This window comes from Equus quagga, chromosome 11 (genome assembly GCF_021613505.1).
Source record: "Equus quagga isolate Etosha38 chromosome 11, UCLA_HA_Equagga_1.0, whole genome shotgun sequence".
Classification (NCBI taxonomy): Eukaryota; Metazoa; Chordata; class Mammalia; order Perissodactyla; family Equidae; genus Equus; species Equus quagga.
Window position 1 is genome coordinate 101,058,657 of NC_060277.1, and position 14,670 is coordinate 101,073,326.

Sequence of the window (14,670 nt, forward strand, 5' to 3'; positions counted from 1 at the left end):
GACAGATTTTATGATTCCCATTTTGCAGATAAAGCAGCTGAGACCTGCGACATTCCTCATTGCCACCAGCATCATTCAGCTTTGTTCCCACTGCCTCAGTCAGTTCTGGGGGCCAGGGACCCATGAGACAGACAGGATGACATCCATCGTGTAAGCTCCTACAACAGGAATGTAGGCCAGGGAGGGCTTCTGCATCATAACCGTGAAGGCGGGTACCCTTTGGGGGTGTCTGGTAGAGGAGGAAGGCCTCAGGGCTCAAGTGATTCTCTGCCAACAGCACTTCAAAGTTAGGAAAACTCAGTTATTCAAAGGTATTGAGTTGTGTTTTGGTAAAACCGAGGCCTTCCCCGACTCAGGGCAGCCCCAAGCAGGGGGAGACCCTGCTGGGGGGAGAAGTGAAGACTCCTCCCCACCCCCAGCCTGGCTGCCCAGGGTCCCTGGTGGAGGTAGGAGGACAGAATTAGCGCCACTATGCAAAGTAGCAGAGGAGGAAGGGCTCCAGCTCAGTGGAGGCAGATGCCAAAACAAGCCAGTTCCCTTTGGCAGCCCAGAGACCAGGGAGGGAGCAGGCCAGCCCACTTGGGCCAGCCTGGCTCTGTGTGGGCACGACTGAGCCATGGAGAAATTGACTTGAAGCCCTGGCCGTGCCTGCCTTAGCCGCCTGCCCCTCCTGGAGTTCCAGGGGGAAGCTGGTAAAAACTGGTTTTTCTCTCACTGGTCCCCTTGCTGGTCTTGGTTCTCCAGTTAAATTGGCAGCTCCCTGAGGGCAGGGATTTCTCCTTCCTGAATCCAGAAAGTGAATGGCAAAGAGCTGTTTTGGGGTCTCCCCAAGGTCAACAGGAAGCGGAGTGCAGCCTGGCTTTGCACATGGAGGTTAACTGCACTTGAGCTCCCAGCTGTGAGCTGCTCCCAGTTACTCCTGCAGCTGGAGGGTTGGGGTCCTAATTTGTAGAGCCCGAGGGACCATTTTGTGGGGGACCTTGGGACCCTAGGGGGCACTAATAATATGTGGAAAAGTCTGACCCTGAGGGGTCACCTGACTAAGGACTCCCAAACTTCACCACCACAAAGCCTCCTTCGTTAAGAATCTCTCTCTTGTGTGGCTCTAGGTCAAACTAAAAAAAAATTTTCAGGCTTGGTGGGGGCCAGGGGTGGGGTTGTGTGGTACGAGCAGGGGAACCCCTGCCCTCAGGGAGCTTCTGGTTTAACTGGAGCACAAGGTGAGCAGGGGCAGCGCAAGGCAGTAGCTAAGAAAGAGCTGCAGAGGCCGGGGTCTAAACAGGCATTGGGCAGGGACTGGGGCGCTTTGGGAGGGCTTCCTGTAGGCAGAAGGCCCTGAAGGACAGTAGGATTGGGATGGGTGGGGGAGGGTAACCCCTGCCCTACAGAGCAAGACTCAAGTGCTGCTTGTTGGCTAAAAGGAACACAAGATGAGGGCGTCCCTGCCAAGGAGAAGGGCCAGTCCAGTCAGCCTGGCTCCAGTTGCTCTGGGCCCAGCTAGGGTCCCAGCAGGGGAAGAAAGGAGGATGTGACTGCAGATCCCAACTGGCTTAAGAGAGAAGAAGCTAGGAGCCCAGGAGAGGTCCATGAGCCCCATGGCAGTCATCCCCTCCCACACCCCATAGGCCCACGAGTGCCCAAAAACTTGTGCTCGAACAGATACTTTCATCCAACCCATACTCATAGATGTCACAAGCCTATGTGTGGTTTCTCAAGACATGTTGTTTATTCCATAGGAGAACGGGCTCAAGGCTAGCAGCCCCCTGGGGTGGGAGAGGGTGGGAGAGGGGAGGAAAGAGTGGGAGAGGGATGAAGCTCTCAACGGCCCATCTGTGGCCAAGTAGGGGCGGGCTGTGGCCCTTCCCAGGCTCTACAGGAAGGCAGTCTGCTCTGAGTCCATTTGCAGGTTCCAGACAAGTCTCTGCCTGCCCTGTCCTGAATGCAGGATGGATTTCCGCATAGCACCCCTGGAAGGCTGGGTCCAGTCTATCCCCAGAGAACTCCCTGCTCCAAATCACTGCCCTGTGGCCTTTCCACTCCAGTCCCTTCAGCAAGAGCTGGGGACCAGAGGCTGGAGGGGCAGGCAGATCTGGTGGGCCAACTTTGGAGGCCGATAGGGGGTCCAAGGAAAAAGGGATGCGCTGGGAGCCAGGCGGCTCTGAAGCAGTCCATGAGGGCCCAGCAGGCTGTGCCGAGGGGCATGGGGATGGCCAACCCCTCACTCCTGGCCTGGGTGTTCACCCACTGACCACTTCACCTCCCCTGTCCGCAGAGTCACTATGTCCTCGTAGGTGGCTGTCTGGTCAATGTCCAGGCCCTGGAGACATGGAATGGAGCTCAGCCCTTGGCCGCTCCCCAACCACACCAACAGGTGGTGCTGCTGACCCCCCGGCGCCCCGAGCTGAGGGTCCACCCGGCTCCTCACCTCGTATGTGTGATCTTCCTCTATCCTAGTCTTGCTGTCATCCTGCGGGGCCAGGGATGGAGAATGTTAGCTTCCCCCACCCACTTCTCTGCTGGGCCAGGCCAGTGAGGGCCAGCGAGATTGGCCTGGGGTGAGGGGTGAGGGGTTGAGGTGCACTTTGCAAGAACAAACTGAATGACTGAGGGAGTGGTGGAAATGGTGAGTCAATGGGCAGGCTCTGGGGCTGAGAAGATGGAGACCCTGCCCATCTCTGGCCTGCCCCATGGCCACCTCCCCAGCCCCCAAGGTCACCTTGTCCAGCAGCAGGAAGATGGGCACGATGATGAAGAGGATGATGAGCAGGGTCTGGATCATGATGATGCCATCCTTCAGTGTGTTCCGCCGCTTTAACTGTGCCACAGTGCTGAACCCTGGGGTGGAAGGAGGCCAAGGATGGTGAGGCTGGGCTCCCCTTTTGGGCCTGCATCCCTCAGGATCTGCTTTTCAGCAGCTCTCCTGGGTGCTCTGGGGCCACCTTCACAATGTAGCCTCCCCAGTGGAGACAGGCTGGGGTGGGATGGAGTGTGATGACTCCATGAGCACCCTGTGGCCCTGTCCACCCCCACTCCCCTCCATGCCTGGAGGGCAGGCCCCACACACACCCATGACTCGCAGCTCGGTGCCACAGCCCCGCACAGAGGACGTCTCCGAGCAATTCCACTGGCAGTAGTAGATGCCGTTGTCCTGATATTGGATGCTTCGGATGGTGAGGGTGTGGATGGATCCATTCTTGGTCTTTAGGATGCGGCCCCTGTCCTCAGTCAGTGGCCTGGGGTCGTTCCTCTCCTGCTTCCGGAGCCAGCTCACTGTGCTCAAGGTCTCTGCATGGCACCTTATTTCCACCTCAAAGCCTCGTTTCTTGGCCACAAAACGTGGGGACTGCCAGATCTGGGAACAAGGGCTTTCTGTGGGAGTCAAGGCCAGGATCAAAATCCCACTTGGCATCTTCCTGGCTGCCAGCCCAACCTGAGGCCCATCCTGGGTGACATTGAGCCCTGGCTTAGCACCCCTTGTCTGTCCTTGTGTGGGACAGACATAACGCAGAGGTGTGGGGGAGCTGAGCCACATGAGAGGCCACAGGCCAAACCACCGGACCCTGCCCCTTCCTGACTAGCCTCTCCACCACTACCAATTTGATTTTCTTTTAGAAAGGCTCTGGAACCGTCTGATCTCTTTCCATGCCCGTACAGTAGCCTGATCCGGGCCTCACCCTCTGGGACCCAGAGGCCCATAGGACAGACTCCCACCTGGCCTAGTGCTCCCCCTTTCCATGCCTTGGAATGCCCTGCACTAGTTTGAAATCCTCGGGGGCTCCCCACTGCCCACAAGGTTAAAGGCCAAATCCTTAACCTGGCAATGGAGGCCCTCCACACCTATCCCCTGCCCATCTTTCCTCCATCACCTCCCCCTACCCTCCTGCGTGGACCTGCTCCACTTTTTGTTCCTGAACCCTCTTTCTCAGCTTGGCGTGCTCTCCCCACCCACCTGCTCCAAGAAGCCTCCCTCTCACCCCGGCAGTGAGTGGCACCCTCGGAATTCCTGGGCTCCAGCAGCCTGGGCAGCCTGTCAGAGCCCCTAAGGTTGTGGGCTCCTTCAGGGCTGAGCCCGACTCCTCAGCAGGACAGACCTAGCCTGAGTCCTCTGTGGGATTCCCTTTGGCTCCCCACTCCCACCCTGGCTTTAGCCCAGCCCCTCAGTCACTGGAACTGGAGCACTTACGTCTAATGAGAATGATGTCTGAGGGGGCGGGTGGTGGGGATGGGAGTCCTGCGTGAGGAGACCCAGGGGGACAAGGGCACAAGGGGCAGCCATGGGACAGTGACCTGGGTTGGACATAGACATCCTTGCTCAAGAATGAAGCGGCAAAGTTGCCCACCACTCACCCACCTGTGGCCTGGTCCTTGTGGTTGGTTGATGGCACCGCCTCACCTGCTGGGTGGGAGGAAGTGGGCGGGGCCAGGTCAGAGCCTCTCCCCTCTGAGCTGGCTGCCCTACCCCTGCGTGCCCTCTGCTTTCCCAGACCCACTTCCTCCTCCTAGGACGTCAGCTTTAAGACCCCTCAGCCCTCCCCAGCCCTGCTCTGGAGAGACTGGAGTGGGATAGGGTCACCAGAAGATCTGTGTCCCAGCCCCGCTTCTGCCTTGGACCTGCCCAGTGGCCTTGAGCAGGAGCCTGGATGAGACAGAGAGGAAAGTCACAGCTGGGCTCTCCAGTCTTCCAGACCAGGGGACAGTTTCTGGAACATGCGTGTCTCAGGGTCTGCTTGGGGGTAACTTTTCCCCTGCCTCCCCCCATGCAGTGCCCCGAGAGGGCCTGGGGGTGAACCACACTGCTCTCCTCTCTTCCTCCCTGGCCTAACTCTTCCGCGGTCAGAGCCACCAACTCCTCATGCCCAGCTCAGCCCCGACACTCTTCAGGTGGGAGAGGGGCTGGGGCTGCAGACCCCTGAGTCCAACAGCATGGCTGATACCCACAGACTCAGGCCCCGGGGCAGTCAGAGGGGGACAGAGGCAGAAAGTGTGAGAGATAGGAGAGGGAGGTTGGAGAGAACAGGAGACATAACCAGCAGAAAGAGATGGTGACAGAGAGCGAAACCAGCAGGCCTCTTTGCAGGAGGCTGTACCTGAAAGGAGCAGCAGCAACGCCACGAGCCAGTTGCTGGCCATGGGAGACAGCGCCAGCCTAGCCATGGTCACCGCTCTGTCTCGACCCCAAGCCCGTGACGAGGAAGGATGGAGGCTCCTGGGGGGAAAACGTGTAACTGCCCCGGCTGCAGCCTGTCTCCTCCCCGCCTCTTCCCCACCAGGCCCCTTCCTGCCATGCAAATCGGGACCCAGGGGAGGCACCAACTCTCCTGGGACTCTGGGGGAGGGCGGGCTCTATTGTCAGCTGTGCTGCTAAGGCTCAAAGGTCACCCCAGCTTGGGCACTACAGCTGGGGTCCACAGTGGATGTCCTGGGAGGTAGGGGCCCCTGAGTCTTCTGAGAGTAGCCTGTGCTTCCTTCCCTGTGTACCCACCCCACTGATGGTCATGCCCTGAGGCCCGTCAGCCTCCCATCCCGCAGTCTAGATTCCCAGGCACTTAGGTAAATACACATGGGTCCTGTGGATGAATGTGAGCGTGGGCCCTCTGCCCTGGACCAGCCTGCACCCTGCAGGAAGAGGAGCACCAAGGAAGGATGGTGCAGAGGTGCTGGGGGGCAGCTATGGGCCCAAGCCAGGTACCCAGAGGAGCCCAGAGCACAGCCTCTTGACTGGAGTGCAGGCAGCCATGTTGGAGGTTGGTGGAGATTTGACCCTGTGGAGGAAGGGGGCCACAGAGGTTCCTGAACAAGAGCTAGCCAAGAGTGGCAGATGATTTGGTTCAGGCCCTCACAAGAAGCTTCCCTCCCTCACTTGGTGGGAGAGTTTGCTAGGAGCTGCCAAAGTGGGTGGACTTAGGTGGAGACAGCTTAGAGAAAACCCGCCACTCAGCAGTTGGGGCTCCCAGGGCACTGAAGTGTTGTCCACAGCTGCAGGGGTCTTGGGTGGGGGACAGGAGGTCAGTTTAGTTTCAGGTTCTGAAACTAAAAGGCTCTCCGGCTTTATCTTGCCAAGCAGCAGACTGGTGGATGGAACCATAGCGGTCAGGAGCTTGTCTAAGCTCAACTTTGAGCCCCTGCCCCTGGGTCAGACACAACTCTCACCCCTTGAGGGAGGGGTGCTCTTGTGTTAGTGCATGACCTGCACAGCTGCACCCGGCAGGCCTGCACACCTCAGCCCCATGGCCGAGCTCACTCTGAGTTTTACGTCTCCTGAAAGCTTCTTTTTTCTCTCTTGTCCCCTCACTCCTTCTTTTCTCCTGACCCCCAGGAAGGGAAGAAAGATGCTGAATCCTACATGTCTTCTGCCTCCATCTCGTTCTCCCCACTAACCTCCATTTTTAGACAGCCTGTGCTGCTGGCGGGCTTATTTGGGTTAGGGAGGTGCGGACCTGCCTCCCAAGCGGTGAGGAAGGCAGGGGTCTTAGATGCTGCCCCATCAGTCCTGGGCATAGGCCTCACCTGTCATGGTGGGGGACACCCTTGAGGAGTGCCCACCAGGACCAAGACTATGGAAAGTGGGGACAGGAGGGTTAAGGTTTCATTGAAGGAACAGCCCGTTCCCGGCAGTCCCAGATGTTCTTGCTGTTCCCAGATGTTCCAAATGAAAAAAACATTTCTCTGAAAATGTGTCATATGTTCAGTTCATAGAACAAACAACCCGGGAATATAAACATCACCTGAGGTCAGCTTGGGGACTGCTGGCCCCTGGTGCTGTGGGGGTGGTTGGAGACACCCTAGAGGAATAGGGGGAAATCCAGGGGTCTCTTCTTTTAGCAAAGTACATCCTGGTGGTGGAGGCCTTGGTTAGCTTTGGGGCCAGTGTCCCCCCAAAGTTGGGAGAATAATTGGGGAAGGCTTGGGGCACACACATGTAGGTGTGCATGTGTATGCTCACAGGTGTGTTGCCTGGGCTGTGTGGAGTGGCGCCTGCTCAGGAGCTGGTCCTGGGGCCCAGGGTGACTCTAGGGGGCATAAAGGTTGGGAGGCTGTTGATATCCTCCAAACACACACATATCCATGTCCCCCGTGGGTGGGGATGCAGATGTGTCCTTTGGACTTCATGCCCATTCATGCCAGGCAGAGATCCGTTTTCAAGAGGGAGTGGGGGCGAGGGGGCCCCACTGCCTGCGGGGTTATTTGTCACAGTTGGGACCGCGCTGTTCCCTCCTTGGTGACAACAGTACTGAGCTCGGTCCAGGGCTTGTGACGCCTTTTCTTTCCTGGAATAGGAGGCCTCGTAAGCCCACTCCCGTCTCTGCCCCCAGCTACCCTGGGCTGCACACCCCACCTTTCCAGGAAGGCAGCATCAAAACAAGAAATGGAGGTGTAGGGAGAGGGGACAAGGGGCTCAGGGGTTTGGGGAAGCAAGAGGACAGGGACCCCCCACAACCCTGGGGATGGTGGGAGACAGCAGAATCTCAGTGAGAGAAGGGCTCAGACCCCTGCCCCTTCCCCAGTCTGCTCTGACTGGCTCCACTAGGCACACTGTTACCGGGAGGAGGCCTCTGGCTTAGAAGGATGTGGGTCTGAATCCCAGCCCTGCAGTGTACCAGCCAGAAAGCCTCCCAAGTTACGTGGTGGTCCTCAACAAGGCGGGGGGGTCCCACCTCGGGAGCATCTGGAAATGCGCCAGGGCCATTGTGATGGTCACGATGACCAGTGGACCCAACTGGCATTCATGGGCCAGGGTCACTGAAGGCCCTGAAGTGGAAGGGACAGCGTCTCACAAGCAGAATTCCCCTGTCTCACACGCCAACAGTGCTCAGCTAAGCAACACCCAGCCTTAACCCCTCAGATACCATTTCCTCATTTGTGTAAAATAGGAATAATCATAATAATACCTTCTTCAGAGGGCGGTTGTGCGCCTTGAAGGAAATCCTATATCTGAAGCACTTGGCGAGGACCCTGGAAGCACAGTCCGCCCTCAGGAAGGTGGTGAACAGCACTGACAACTGGGGAGGGATGTGATTCTGAAATATTAGCCTGTGGTATCTGTGTTTTTGCCTTTTTTTCTGCTGCCATTCAAGCATCAGGGGAAAGGCCGACTGGGCCCCCCTGCAAGCTTTCCTGTCCTTGGGGCCAGAGAGGGACCCAGGCGCAGTTTGGAGAAACTTAAAGTGAGAACTGGCTCCCCATCCCAGGGAGGGCGGTCAGCACCCTGGGCGGGGGCTCAGAGGACCCTGCAGGGATGCTGGACCCCTCCCCACCGGGCAAAAAGAGCAGCAGGATGGGGAGGGGCCTCAGGGACGTGGCTGAGGGACATCAGGGTGGCCTGTGGGTGCCCCTCTCCAGCTCCCATGGGTGCCATGTAACCTCAGGACCCAGGAAAAGGGGGTGCAGAAATCTTGAAAAGGACTAGTTTGAAGGAATACAGTATGGAAGTCAGAAACCAAGTTGTAAGAAACAAAATTGTATATAACATTATATTTCACCCACCGGGATCGTAGACTGAGCTCACTGCATAACATCACTCTTTGTCCTGGGTCCATGGGACCCTGGGCTCTCTGGGGTCGGGGCTCAGCGGCAGGGTCCTGTGGGGGATAGTACACACACTGGAGAGGGAGGTACACGCACATACCGTGTGCCCCACAGGCACCTTGGGGCCTCTGGGGTGGGAGAGAAGTGAAGGGGCTCCCAGAGAGGAGGGGCCGGGGAGGCGGGGTCCCAATACCTTTTTCCTGGGTGCTGTGGGGAGAGGGAGTGTGGTGCTGCCTGTTGGGAAGGAGGGGCACAGCTCCTGACCTCATCTGGCCTCTCAGACTCCAGCTAAGAGGAGGCCAGAGAGCAGCTAAGACACTGGTGTCCAAGCCTCCTTTTGGAGGGGGCAGGAGAGAGCTGGACTGGGCCAGGGGAGGGAGCTGAGGCTTTCCTTATCCTGCCCTCCCCGGCCCCCTAGAGGCTCCCAAGTCATCCTCACTTGGCTCCAATCCCCACCAGTCCTTCTTGCTTCTTGCTCCCTCAGACTCCACGACATCTGCATGTTGAGGCGCAGAAGGAAGAAACCCACACATCAGAGGCACCAGGGGGAGGTTTATTATAAGAACTGTACAAAGGACCCCATCTGCCGGCCTGGCTTGGGCCTGTCCCCACCCAGACAAGGTGCGAATGGGTGTGGATCTGCAGGGGAGAGGGCCACAGGTGGGGAAGGCTCTGCAATCTGTACACGGTCCAGGGGAGGATATCCAGTCCAGCAGATGCTGAGGCTCTTAGGGCCGCACCCGTCCAGGGCTGGAGGAGGGAAAGGCAGTGGGCAGAGGGCTGGTCAGGGACGAGGCTGCCCCCTATAGGATGAACCTTCTGCAGGAGGAGACAGAAGGAGTGGGGGCCTCCTTCCGCAGAGGACACAGGCAGGAGATGGGGAGCAGGGCTGGGGCAATGGGTGTGATGAAGAGAACCAGAGGAAGAGAGAAGAGTGGACTCATGGGGAGTGAGAGAGAGGGATGCCCAGGTAGGGCGGTGAGGAGGGCAGACAGAAAGGAAGGCTCCAGCCTTGGGTGTGCACACACACAAACACACACACATGTTGTTTTGGAGGTTTTGCTGCTTCCTGAGTTTTAATCAAACTGTTCATGAGAAACAAGAAGAAAAAGAAGAGGAACTAAGGCCAACAGGGACTCAATGTGCAAACCTTACCACGTGTTCACACTTGTACACACACTCACAACACAGGCATACCACATGGACAGCCCTGCACAGAAGACACACACACACCAGCCAGACACTACAGGGGCACAATGACACACATATATACAAATATAACCATACACACATGCGTATGCAGTCATCGTAGGACGCGGTGGTTCACACACTTTAACACACACACACAGCTATACACATGGCACAAAGCAGACACAAAGGGACACACACAGGTGAATAAATCCAGTAATGCCTGGGCAGGTCTCTCACCCCCTCCTCCAAGCTTGGCCTCTGTCTGTTCTCCAGGAGCCAGCAGAGGCCTGGCACTGCCATGCCAGCAGACGTGCCACCCGGCTTTCCAGGCAGCAGGAAGTTGGAAGGCTGGGCCTGAGCCAGGTGAGCCATGCATGCCCCGGTGTTGAAATCTCTCACATGGGCTCAACTATAACGTTCTTAGGATCACTTTGAGGAGGGAGAAGAAAAGATGAGGAGGGAGAAAGAGATGGGCGTGGTGGGGGACGACAAGGTGATCTCGAGGCTTGGTGAGGCTACAGGGAGCCCCAGTGCTAATGGAGGAGTGAGGAAGGGAGGGAGGGACAGGAATCTGCCTCCTGAGCCCCAGGGTCCCCGACCCCACCCCAGGTCTGGGTGCTAAGGCCAAGAAAGCCTCCAGTGCAATGACACAGCTGGTAGGATCCACCCTATACTACCCATCTGTACTTCCCAGAAAAAGACAGTCCTCAAGTGGAATTCTTCTTCTGCTCTTCCCCCAGGGGCCAGCCAGGGGAGCCAGGGGTCTGGACAATGGACAAACTGGGAAATGGTTTCAGGGAACACAACCCCAGCCCGATGTGTCAGGATCCAGTGGCCAATCAGGTTTGTGGAGCCATCTCTGGACCAGTGACACTTCTCTTTCCCAGGGAAATCCTGAGCTGGCAGGGTGAAGCTGCATCTCAGAGTCAGAGAGCTGGCAGGGCCTGGGGTCAGGTGTCTGCTGTCACTGAAGTTAAGACGTCCTGGAGGGGCTGGGCACCTGAGCCACTGCCTGGGGAGAGGCCAGTAGCTCTTAAGACTCTGGTGGCAGGAAGGCAGCAAATCCCTCCATTGTAGGCCAGCTCCTCCCCAAGTGGAGGGCAGAGATTCTGATGTTCTGACCTCCCCCCAGGCCAAGAGGAGGGGTAGCAGGGCCCATGAGGAGGTGAGAACAACTTGAAGGTGAAATCATGGAGGCAGGGGCCTCAGGCCCAGTTTGGAACCTCAGAGTGCAATTCCCATTTTCTATGACCTGGGGAGGCAGGTGCTCCGTTCTGAGTGTCAGCCCCAGCATGGCCAAATCCTGTCACTGACAGGGAGCCAGATCAGTCCCAGACTCAAAGCCCTGCTTCCTCAGCAAGCGGGCACCACAGGGGAGCTTTAGGGCTATACCAGGCTCTGCTGGCCACCTTGATGCAGCCTGCTAGACAAGAGACTCTTTGACCCCTGGGCGCACAGTCAGCCCCGGGGGTGGGGAGGGAGGGAGGGCAGAGTCTGAGGGGCTGATGGGTGTGAGCCCCATGGCAGGTCCAGCATCCCCTGTTGAGCCCCTCTCCTCACCCTTGCTCTGCACACCACTGTTCCCATTCTCACGGCCATACATCTTGCTCATGGTGTTGGCGATCAGTCCCTCCTTCTCGGGGGCCCCATCCCCGCTGCCGTCCTGACTGTGGCGGTACATGTAGGATGCCTGCTTCACAGAGCGCTGAAGCAGATGCCGGCGGTAGGCCCTCTGGATCTTGATGGCGCACACCTCCTCCTGCTTCCTCTTGAGGGTGGTGGTGATGGGCTCATAGGAGACCTTGGATGGGTTGGCTGCCATGAATTTCTCCTCCATGGTCTCCTTGAGGGCATCCATTTCCCCAGAGTCACCCAGGACCTCTTTGGTCAGGGCAAAGAGGATGTCCAGGCAGTGGATCTTGTCGCCGGGCACCATGGGCAGGTCCAGCGTGATGAGCTTTATCTTGTTAGGCTTGGCGATCCTCAGTGGTTCCTGCAAGGTGTCTACGAAGTCAGAGAGGCGGCTATAATCAATGAACTGCGTGGCGTCAGGGTCAAACTTCTCCCATGTCTCATAGAACATCTCAAAGTCGTCCTCACCCAGGGGCTCGCTGCTCTCCTCAGTAGCCACGTTGAAATTCTCCAGGATGATGGCAATGTACATGTTGACCACGATGAGGAAGGAGATGATGATGTAGCTGCAGAAGAAGCAGATGCCGATGGAGGGGTTGCCGCAGTCACCCCTGACACTGGTGCCCGGGTTCTCCAGTGTGGGGTCACAGTCAGGGGGCCCGCTGTTGAGGATGGGATTGAGGAGCCCGTCCCAGCCAGCTGACGTGGTGATCTCGAAGAGGCAGATGATGCTGTTGCCAAAGGTCTCAAAGTTGAACATGTCATCGATGCCTGACTCCTTCTTCACATAGGCAAAGTTGGACATGCCGAAGATGGAGTAGATAAACATGACCAGAAAGAGGAGCAGGCCAATGTTGAAGAGGGCAGGGAGTGACATCATGAGGGCAAAGAGCAGCGTCCGGATGCCCTTGGCCCCACGGATCAGCCGCAGGACGCGCCCGATCCGTGCCAGGCGGATCACACGGAACAGTGTGGGTGACACGAAGTATTTCTGGATCAGGTCGGAGAGTGCGAGGCCTGCAGGGAGGAAGTGGTGAGGACTGCTGCCCTCAGGGTGGGAGGCCGGGGTGGGGGTGGGGGGCGGGGCATGCGGGGCTCAAGGGGCCCCGGCCTGGTGTGCTCTTCCCCAGAAAGGAGCAGCAGAAGCTCAACCCTCAGGGCATAGCCTTAATGGCCTGACCCATCAGGCTGGGCTTTCCCAGGGTCTTGAGGCCAGGGGTGACATCTGTGCCCTGACAGAGCTGAATGGAGGTGAGAGATGCCAACGTTGATGGGGTGAGGGTAAGGCCCATTCCCAAGGCTGTTTGCAGATGCCATAGATGAGAGTGAAAGGGAGAGAGGGAGGATAGCTCTGTGTGTGTATGACTCTGGGCATGCGACATAACTTGTTTGTGACTCAGTTTCCTCATCTGTAAAATGGAAGGGATAACAGTACCTCCCTCATGGCATTGTTATGAACAATTAGTGAGCTAATGCCTGTAAAGTGCATAGCACAGCGTCAGGCAAACAGTAAATGCTCAATAAATGGTAGCTAATTACTATCATAATTACACATGTCCACGCACTTCTCCAGTGTGTGTGGGTACTGGAACTGTCTTCTTACGTTTTTCAGTAAGCACATGAGCACCTGAGTGTGTGTCTAGTAGCCAGGTAAATGTTTCTGGAGGTGTATTCACGTGTGTGCAGGCAACAGGCTGCCTGTGAACCCATCCTCATGTGCCTTTGTGCATTAAGTGTGAATGCCAGGTGCACACGCACATGTGTATGTGTGAGTGTGTGCGTGATCATGCCAGGTGCATGAGCAGGTGTGCATACACGAGAATGGGAGTACCAGGCCTTCCTGAATGACTCAGCCCAGGCTGGTCCTGCTCACCCACAATGGACAGGATGACAACCACGAAGTCGAAGATGTTCCAGCCAACGGTGAAGTAGTATTGGCGCAGGGCGAACATCTTGAGCACACACTCCCCCGTGAAGACGATGATGAAGACCATATTGATGTTGTACAGGATGTCCACCTTGAGCTGGCTCTGGTCGTCCGTCTCCACCATCATGGTGACCATATTGAGGCAAATGAGGATCATGATCGTGATGTCGAACACCTGCTTCGTCACAAAGTCATACACCATGCCCTGGATCTTGTTCTGCAGAGTGAATGGAAGTGCAGGGATGTACATGGGTGGATATGGGTGGAGGAGTGGTCAGGGCCCACACAGGACATGAACAGGTGGGAGACACAGGATGACACGACAGCATAACAAAGAGGAGAGGGAGAGAGAGAGGGAGAGGAGGTATCAGGGTTTGTCGTGAAGTTGCAGGGTGGAGGCCATGGAGGGGAGAGCTATCAGACCAGGCCATTCTATGGGGTCCGTGGACATCCTTCCTCAATCTGGGACCCTTCCTTCTGTCAAGGTCCCCAGCAACCCCTCACCCTTCTCCCAAAGCCATTGCTCACTGGGAGGGTATCTGGACATCCTCTTACTCTCCCTCCTAGGGGCCCTTGGACCAGAGGCCACCAGCTGAGAAAGTGGATGGACACTGGGGCGCTATGCAGGGTGGGGTGAGGGGTACACCAGTGACTGGAGCTAAGCAGGCAGCCGCTGCTCGCGCATACGGTGCCTTTGTGCAGTTACAAAGAGGCGCCCCTCTCGGCAGGTAGACCCAGCCTCTTTGCAGGTGGACCCAGCCTCACGTCAGGGACGCAGCCTGGCAGGCAGAGCACAAGCTGAATTTTGCCCCCATCAGCCCCCTCAGCGGGAGCCTCACACAGGCTGCAGGAGGAGGAGCCCAGCGGCTGTACCTGGGGCCGGGGAATTGGCTTCTGAGGCTTCTTGGAGCCAAGCTTCTTCATGGCATTATAGTATTTCTTCTGTTCCTCCGTCATGAAGATGTCTTTCCCTCCAAGGTATAGTGGAATGCAGCCCGTAAGGTTAGGGGATCCCCCCTCTGCCTCCAGAACCTCCCTACCTCAGGCACCACCCTTAAAGCAGCCCCCATCCCAGCAGGCGGGCCTGGTGGGAAGGGGGGGCCTGGAGGGACCAGAGATATGGGTTGAGGGAAGAGGGGGAAGATGACTGAGGGGTCCAGAGAAGGGAAGGGGACCAGCGCTGCCTCACAGCCTGTTTTGGGATGCTTTCTATCAATATCTTGTTGGGTCCTTAGAAGGACCCAGCAAGGTAGGTAGCATCAACCTCATTTCATAGATAAGAAAACTGAGGTTCACGGAGGCCAAGTCACTTGTTCAAGGTCACCCAGTGAGATTTGAACCCAGGCTTGCTGCCTCAACCATGCCACCAGCAACAGCACACTGGGTGCTGAGGC

At 57.3% G+C, this 14,670-nt stretch overlaps 2 protein-coding genes across 5 annotated transcripts in view; both read right to left on the minus strand.

The window, feature by feature from the left end:
• Window positions 1-1,710: 1,710 nt before the first annotated feature.
• Window positions 1,711-8,573, minus strand: CD79B (CD79b molecule). Of its 3 annotated transcripts, none has more exons than XM_046676788.1 (7): window positions 8,485-8,573; window positions 5,088-5,206; window positions 4,352-4,393; window positions 3,067-3,369; window positions 2,717-2,835; window positions 2,426-2,467; window positions 1,711-2,317 (listed from the first exon to the last, which is right to left on the minus strand). In XM_046676788.1, exons 1-7 carry the CDS (start codon window positions 8,535-8,537, stop codon window positions 2,219-2,221), a joined length of 777 nt encoding a protein of 258 aa, XP_046532744.1. In that variant the 5' UTR covers window positions 8,538-8,573; the 3' UTR covers window positions 1,711-2,218. The 3 variants fall into 3 exon arrangements, with proteins under 3 accessions (XP_046532744.1, XP_046532743.1, XP_046532745.1); XM_046676787.1 differs by having other exon boundaries at window positions 4,352-4,396; XM_046676789.1 differs by lacking the exon at window positions 8,485-8,573 and having other exon boundaries at window positions 4,352-4,396; window positions 5,088-5,244.
• A 485-nt stretch (window positions 8,574-9,058) lies between these two features.
• The window catches only part of SCN4A (sodium voltage-gated channel alpha subunit 4), a 45,133-nt gene continuing 39,521 nt past the window's right edge, over window positions 9,059-14,670 (minus strand). For both annotated transcript variants that reach the window (XM_046677114.1, XM_046677113.1), the window contains exons 23-25: window positions 14,150-14,254; window positions 13,223-13,493; window positions 9,059-12,366 (exon numbers count right to left, since the gene is read on the minus strand). In XM_046677114.1, coding sequence (XP_046533070.1) covers window positions 11,141-12,366; window positions 13,223-13,493; window positions 14,150-14,254 — 1,602 coding nt within the window. In that variant the 3' untranslated portion in view covers window positions 9,059-11,140. The remainder of the gene's footprint in view (window positions 12,367-13,222; window positions 13,494-14,149; window positions 14,255-14,670) is intronic.